This window comes from Lampetra planeri, chromosome 2 (genome assembly GCF_965212315.1).
Source record: "Lampetra planeri chromosome 2, kcLamPlan1.2.h2, whole genome shotgun sequence".
Taxonomy (NCBI): Eukaryota; Metazoa; Chordata; class Hyperoartia; order Petromyzontiformes; family Petromyzontidae; genus Lampetra; species Lampetra planeri.
Window position 1 is genome coordinate 9,734,911 of NC_136108.1, and position 8,204 is coordinate 9,743,114.

The 8,204-nt window shown below is 40.3% G+C and overlaps 1 protein-coding gene across 1 annotated transcript; it reads right to left on the reverse strand.

The window, feature by feature from the left end:
- Positions 1-1,529: 1,529 nt before the first annotated feature.
- On the reverse strand, positions 1,530-3,511 carry LOC144733472 (interleukin-8-like). Its single transcript, XM_078615395.1, has 4 exons — positions 3,279-3,511; positions 2,898-3,024; positions 2,560-2,646; positions 1,530-2,158 (listed from the first exon to the last, which is right to left on the reverse strand). Exons 1-4 carry the CDS (start codon positions 3,343-3,345, stop codon positions 2,131-2,133), a joined length of 309 nt encoding a protein of 102 aa, XP_078471521.1. The 5' UTR covers positions 3,346-3,511; the 3' UTR covers positions 1,530-2,130.
- Positions 3,512-8,204: the final 4,693 nt, after the last annotated feature.

The following is an 8,204-nucleotide window of genomic DNA, read 5'->3' on the forward strand; positions in this document are numbered from 1 at the left end:
ACAACATTTGTGCGAACCACCAACCCTCGATGCCTCCACAGTGCTGGATTACAGACGTGCGCCACCATCGCCTGGTACTGTTGACTTCCCCACGAAGTGGTACTTATCTTATCGACCCTGGAGTGATAATGGGCTCAGTCGATTCTCAAACAGAATTTGAATTTGCAACCTTCAAAATCCGTGCCACTCGCTCTACTGCTGAGCTGCCTCTATTGGTGTAGGTATTGATTTAAAGAAAGTATCAAGTGTGGGTGATGCGTGCACATATCTTGCACACAATTGCAGAAAAGCTAGCCGTAATGCAACTTTACAACTTCAAATGTTGCAACATGAAAGCATTAAACAAGTATAAATTGTCTGCACGGTGTTAATGTTCATCTTGTATTCTTGAAATTATAATCGCACGTCTAGTAATACAAGTACTCGTGGCACGGCCATAGTGAGTTATAGCATGCCTATTAACACCCGATGTTGTGCTGTAATAATTGTTTAGGTATTTGAGCCGTGATATCTGTTAGGCCTGAAAATTGAGCAGCTCCAATTTCCCTGTGACCCCCCTGATCCAGTAAAACGCCGGGATTGGGTGCACCGTTTTAATTTCGGGAAAAAACATAAGTGAGAGCACATTCCGAGTGGGATAGTTACTTGGGTTAAAGCTCTCACATACATTCTGGGAAATTCCTTTAACTTGTTGTGAAGCGAACAAGCCCAAAACATCTGTCTTAAATTAATACAGTACTTGGTTGTGTGCTGCTACAAACATTCAGAGGCATCTGAGCTGTGGCTGTGACCGAGGAGGCCACAATCCCACTTCAGCTTCTGCCATCAGTGCCAAGGCAGTGGCAGATAACGTTGAGTGCATTCCAACATTCGTACGGTGGAATATTAATGGGAACACATGAAGCGTGCGAGTCATATTTTGGGCCAACCACTAAGTCATTTTGAAATAGAGATGTTTGGATTCATGTGTCAAGCAGACACGCTGACATCGTTAGCGTGGCGGTTGCGGTGTTTTGAGAGGCCTTTTGTGTGGGTGTCACGGTACCCCTCAATCTGTCCAGCTTGTGTTGTTTTATTGCTTTATTTCGTGACGTGCATTTAGTGCGTATTTTGTTTGTGTGTAATGTTTGTTTATGGTTGCTCATTGCGGTGCCTTGAGATGCTCTTGTATTTCGATGCTTTATAAATTGGGAGTATTACTATTAAATCAAATCTCACCAGTGAATCATATGCAAGTAAAACTCTCCAGTTGTATATAAGCAGTGTAAGTAGTTATTGTTAAAATGTTAGTTTCACTTCACGTTTTGTGAATAATTTCTCCACAGTTTACATTTCACATTATTTACTGTGGTCAATAAACAGCCAATCCTAGGGGCTGGTTGAAAGATTAACTCATTCACCACATTAGCAGAACCACAGCGGGTCCAATTAAACTGTACGTTTATGAGCGCTCATTTTAAAAATATATTAAGTTTGTGTCATTGATAGCAGTCATCCAAAAACTCATGAAATATATACAATATACAGTATATGTTTTAGAAAATGTTTTATTAAATACAAAATAACTTAATATAGTTGAAGCGACATTCACTTTGATGCATGTTTGTCCCTGCAGATAAACAATACTTTTTAAAATATATCATGTAATAAGAGTACCAATACTTTTTTTTAAACATTGAAAGCATGAAAAAATGAATTTCTGAACACATGAATGTTCACTATAATAAATATATAAATACATATTTTAAATAACCCCATAATTAATTTCAACAATCATAATACTTTAATCTTTGTTTAGATATTTGGGCTGTGCTCTGTTACAAAATATTAAATACAAATGGATAAAGTGCTGACACAGGTTTCAAGTAACCTACAAACATGAAAAATGTATAATTTAACATATACACATTTTGAACCTTTGTTAATAACTTAACGGAGAGTGACAAGAGTTCACATGCTCATTTTTACGCCACTGTTACATTGTCTTTACACATCTGGAGTATAAACTGGCTCCAACTGTGACTTGGATTTTGACAAAGAACAAGGATGGGGGGTGGGTGGCCTTCAGCTCGTGCGTCGGGCGCCTGGTGGCTTTGTGATGGCAGTTTCTCTTGGAGTGCTCAGTGCGGTTCACTGCGTGGATTTGGGTGTCTGAGCCCTGGAAAAACACAGCAGAGCAACGCACGTCACTCAGCGCCCGGACACGGCAAGTAAAACATGGCAAGCACAGTAGCTGTTGAGAAATATTCAAACAGTATTTGAAAATGCAATCCATGGTTTTTAAAAAATAAATTACTATTAAATGTGTATCAGTGGTACAATTTTTCTCAGACTCAACCCTTGCATATTGTAAGCACCCACGAAGAGATATTTACAATCCAGTTTACAGCGGTAGATACAATACAGATCATTTGCAACCCTTTGTAGATCTAATGCTGGGTGAAGACCTCCCCACGCCGTGTCAGTCACCATACGGTGGTAGATACTGACACCCATATTGTGGGTGACTGTAAGAAGGCCCTTGGGAGTTTATCAATGACCACGGGTGTTGTGACTCACCCGTCCAAAATGTGGCTGATCACCTTTCTCACCCAGGGGGCATCAGGGTTCAGGCAGATCTGGTTGTTGGTGGATTTCATCGTCACACTGCAAGACAGAATAGGACACATCATGAGATGGCAGTCACAGTATTGAATGTTACGCATAGACCTGCACGTTGCTTTGGGACACGTAATATAATGTAACAAGAAATTATGTTCATGATGATTTAATACATTGTATTATAGCTACATATCCCGACATGTTTTGTTTTACTCACTCACCATCAGTATGCTTTATCAATATGTATGTACAATAGAATTAGTTTAACCACAGGTGAAACAGAGGGTTTCTCTTACATGATTTCCACATTCTTGCAGTTGGAGCTCTGTGGAATGACCTCCATTGTCTGGAAATGCTTGGGATGGATGAACTTGGATATCACGTGTACGCACTGACACCGTCCTCCCCCGAATACGGACATCGCTGCAACAATAAATGAAAAACAGCGTCGAACATTAACACAAGCCGAGCCACAGAGCCGAGAAATCACAACATACATTTTATTGTTAAAGTGTATGCTTCAAAACTCTCATTAAACTGTTGTCCTACATATATATTTATCAACAGACATGAATATCAAACTTTTAAAAGTCAAATTCCCGTGTATCGTTCAGGTGTGACGGAGCCTCCGTTAACCAGTCGGGTAACTTTAACGCGAACGTTGTAAAATAACTCACCCTGTGAGTGTCCGACGCAGAGCGCCAGGGCGAGAAGGACGACAAGGAGCTTGGCGTTCATCGTCATCGCTGTCTTTACTTCTCTGATAATTAGTGGCAGGGAAGAGTTTGTGATCTCTGCTCGCCTTCTGGATTCTGATTGAGCCGATTACCTTGACGCCCATATTTATACCCGTCCGGTCTCACGCCGTCTTGTCGCTCCCCTCCACTTGTCGGAAGTTCGACCCTGTAATGGGAAATTCCGGGGCCGAACGATGCGGTCAGGCGAAAAACACGGATCCTGGAATTGAAAAGCCACATCCTCTATCTGTCTATTACGCAATTTCTGAACCGATAACTTTACCAAGAAAGGAGATGCGTAAAAAAAGCGTATGTGTTTATCTTGGTTTTTTTTTACTCAAAATTATAACAGAGCACACATCTTAGAATAAACTGATAAGCACATGCTAGAAATTCTGGATGGAATATTTATACCATATTGGTAAAAATATATTGTATATCTTTAAAAAAAATTATACCAAAAAAATTGTGAATAGTCACGAACAACAAACAACAATTTGAACGAATGTAGCGAAAAAGAAGCAATTGTCGCCGTATTCACAAAAAGTGGAATGCACCCAAGAGTCTAATAGCCGCAGAGATGGCTCGGTGAGATTATAATCTCTGCACTGATTGTTGCTGCCTTGCAGGACCATAATAAGGGTTTGCCATGGCTTGGGGAGGCCTTCATCCAGCAGTGGATAGATCACACCTGCTGATGTTGACGATGCACTTTATAATAATGCAACAGGGGAATGGGAGAAGGGAAGGGATACGGGTTGGAGGGGATATAAGTGGAAGTAAAGCATTTCTCATGTGATCCAAGTTTGTGCCAATGTTTACTTTGCAGGCATCATGAGACTTTGTGAAAATGATCTGGTGTTGTGTTATAGTGATATGGTGGTTTAGATATGGTCCAGCCAGTACGTGAGATCTGGAGCTGAGAGAGCTATATTTTATGAGTTTATGCATCCCTTCTAATTTTTTGCAGCTTCTTCCACTGCTATTTTCTTGCCTGTTTTTTTTTAACTACAACATAATGCAACATTGTCTGCATAACTTATGCGGTGAACATGTGAAACTTTTACACTCACACTTTTCACGATTAACAGTACACTTTGCTTTTTTTCCCTTCACGATTTAGCGTCTTAAATCTGACACTTTTTTTTAAAGATCCATTCCTCGAAAAACAACTCCATTCCGGGATTTTAGAAAGTTGGGAAATTCCCCAGTCCGCAACTACCGAGCACAGATGCATTGTGTGGCAGTGATACAAACTCACGCAACAATGGGTGGCATCTTCTGTGCAAGAAGATATCTTGTGCAACCACAATCAATTTGTAATGGTGTATAATTATATAATTCGAGACGATGCCACAATAAGTAATGTGCTTGTGCTTAAAGTATTAATTCAGTAAACAAAGAAGCTCTATAATCGAATGTGCATTGATTAATTGCTTGTTGTCCTGGGTCAGTAGTGGAAATTCCACATTCCTTTGGCAGAGGTCAGTCTCTCCATACGATGCTAGTTTGACTTCCCATACCGTGGTGTATTGATCCATCGTAAAGTATTGACTAATTTCAAAATGCTAGTTAAACGGAAAAAGAAATAATTAACATTTATTTCCCTTAATTGTTTAACTTAATTACATCGGCCTGTGGTCTTAAGCTTATCACGATGTTTCCACATTTCCCTGTTATGAAATGTCTTAGTATCACCTACCCATCTCAAGCTTCACATGTCTATTCATGCACACAGCCAGTTCCCATGTCACACGTGTGCCACACCTTACTTGTGCGTCATTCCTCGCGTTCACACAGCCGTGCTACTCGACCAACATGAATAAGGACTTCCAGAATGATTCAGATGATCAATTGAGCATGCACAACAGTTATGGGGTGATATAATTACCATAAAATGGATATGAAATGTTTTAAGATTCAGAGTTCTGAGCTAGAATTTAAGCATAGTCATAAGGTAATTGTCCTAGCCATAATGTACGGCTCATTTGTCAATCCGCATCTGGACAACGCCTCACCTATGCCATGTGGGTTCTGGGAGTTATTTAACCATACTTGCCCGTGCTGACAGAGTACATGATGTGGTGATTCACTGATTCAAGTACTAACCAGGCTGAACGCTGCTTAGCTTCCAAGATGTGACGAGATTGGGTGAATTCTGTGTGACTTGGTTATAGCTTTCCACTAATGTGAATTTGAGTTGCGAAACTTCTGTATTCGTTAAAATCACACAATCTTAATTTTGCATGCCCATTAACTGAATTGATATGCTAAGCCGTTCCTTATGTATGTACAGGAAAATGTCGCAGTGTTTCTGTACATGCAATATGAATGTGCTATAGACATGCAGCAATAAAGCCGGTAAAGACCGGACAAAGGTGGCGAGTGTTCTTCCAGTCCCATTGTTGCTCTTGTCAGGAAGGAAAAGTATAAAAGGTGTAATTATATCATTTTATTCTAGTTACAAGCTTACAATTTAACAGAAAGTATTTAAATAAATATTACGTGCGTAGAAACCGAGTCACATTTCGCAATTGTGCCTCTGGCCAAGCTGGTGGGACACATTATAATTACTTAAAGGCTTCCTGTCAAAGGGTGTCATTTCCTCATTGAATACATATTGAAAAAGCCTTATCCGTTTGACCACACATGCAAATAATTGAGACAAGCAGATCCATGTGGGTGGCACTAAGATATAAGTCCATAAAAAACAGCTAATCTCTCATTTGTGCATGAAGAAAAACAAAGTGTCAATGACGCATTGGAATTTTTTGTATGCACAAAAACTCGAGATACGTTGGTGTTTAAGCAATATAGCATGCGGCAACAACGTGGCGAAGTAAACATGTGTAATACTTATGTGTCGGCAAACGTTAATAACAAACAGCTGTGCAATGATTAGCAAGCAAAGCAATGATGCTTACTTCCTGAGTTCAGTTCATAGCCATGGCTCACATCAGTGGTGAGTGATGTCTGACTCAATCCTGGGTCCCTCCTATACTTACCGGCACTGACTAGCGTGCTGAAGAAAAATCATCCCCATGACCGATGTGGCATGAAGAGGCCTTTATCCAGCAGTGGGTTATAGTAACACAAGACAGTAATTTGATTTTCATTGTTAATTTACTGAAGTTGTATTCCCTACATGCAGGCCGCATCTGAAACTAATGAGCACGTAAGCTAAGGATAAACCAAGGTTATCCCTTGTTGAGGCACATTTTAGACATCAAATTTTTGATTCATGGCCATATCCTATCAGAGCCTGAATAAAAATATCAAAAGAATACAGTTACAATACAAGACAATTTGCATTTAATATATCAAGCATCAGAATAAGATGGTATTTCAAGACACTTACATATAAATATTTAGTTGGAAAACGTGCATCTGGAGAGTTTGAAGAATAGGGTGTTTCATGATGATTGTTGAGCATGGAAAGAGGAATAGATTTCTCCAGACCAGACAGACAGTTGAGATGACATTATGGTAGAAGTAAAAATGAAAACACTTCATGGAAGTGTGGTTGGCAGAATGGTTGACATGAGCTCTGATGGAAGCAATGATATGGACCCCCTTGTCCAATTACTTCCATTTTCATAACAAACGAGGGCCCGGTGCAGTTGCATCACCTGCACACTCCATAGCTATGCCACTGCTTTGTCGGTAGAAACAGTTATCAGCAAGATTGATCAAGCAAAAAGGCATATGTTGATTAATCACCAAATATGTGCAAGTGGCCCAATATTAAGAATGTCTTGGGACAGTCATGGTTATCATGAGACCAAGCCCTGTGATGTTGGAGTGGGGAACTTGTGAAGTCACTGCAGGAAGTGGTCAAATGATGTGTATATTAATTATCAATATTTTAGAACTTTGCCCTGATAATCACATTTACTTCCTTTTATGGCCAAAATATATATATTTTTAACTGATTGACAGCATTTACGGGATTTTATTTTCAATTCTGCCATTATGTGATTTAAATAATAAAATAAGACAGACCTTGTCAAACGCGGGAGTTATGTTCCTGGAAAACACTTTGTTGGGCAAAACTGCGTTTGACAAATCATAGGCCTTATGGCCAAATAGGTTTTTTATTTCTTGGTCTGAACTGATCACCCCCTTCCTCTTTGTTTAAACGATTCTACAGTACAAGATTTCTGCCCTTGTTATTGCACTACATGATGCCGCGTTGCTCTCCATGTCTTGTGTGTGTACACTATTTTTCAATTTCACCTCAACACAACCCCCCCCCCCTGTCCATCACTCTTCGCACACTGCTGTACTCACGCTCAGAGGCTCGCCCCTGACATTGAATGTCCAGCCCGATGCTCGCCCCTAAACAGCCACTTGAACGTCAATGATTCGCCACCGAGTCATCCGTCGAACTGAGGTCCTCGACGAGGGGACGGCCAAATGCGTGCGGCATTGTGTGACTATTTTCCCTGTGCCGTTGGTGCGTGTTGATTGTTGCATTTTTTATCACACGAAAAAACACACATGGTAAATACATCGTTCTCGCAGTCGATTCATTCACAGCTTCAAACGGATGCAGCACTCCCAGGGTACTACTGTTGGACGTGGAGATGAGAATGTTAGCAGCGTCAAACTGCTTATAGCCGAAACATCACGCCCTTGTTCCAGCAAACTTACATTATTCGGTAAATTGTCAAAAGCCGAAAAACGTGTTCGATAAAGCCGTGTTGGGCAATTTTTTCCTGTGCTGTACCATAAAAGAAAACCCTCACCTTAACTCAGGCCACATCTATATAATTCCATCTATTATAGATTTGAAGTTTTCGTGACTTCAAGGATCCATACTCTTTGGTTCTTTCGGCAAAGTTACGTGATTTTACCGAAAAAATT

Bases quoted from the DNA above. Each gene is read 5' to 3' on its own strand.
- LOC144733472 (XM_078615395.1), bottom strand. From the start codon at position 3,345: ATGACGATGAACGCCAAGCTCCTTGTCGTCCTTCTCGCCCTGGCGCTC. The intron at 2,647-2,897 runs GTAAGAGAAACC...TCTGTCTTGCAG, and splicing joins TGCAAGAATGTGGAAATCAT to TGTGACGATGAAATCCACCA. The intron at 2,159-2,559 runs GTGAGTCACAAC...GTGTTTTTCCAG, and splicing joins ATCAGCCACATTTTGGACGG to GGCTCAGACACCCAAATCCA.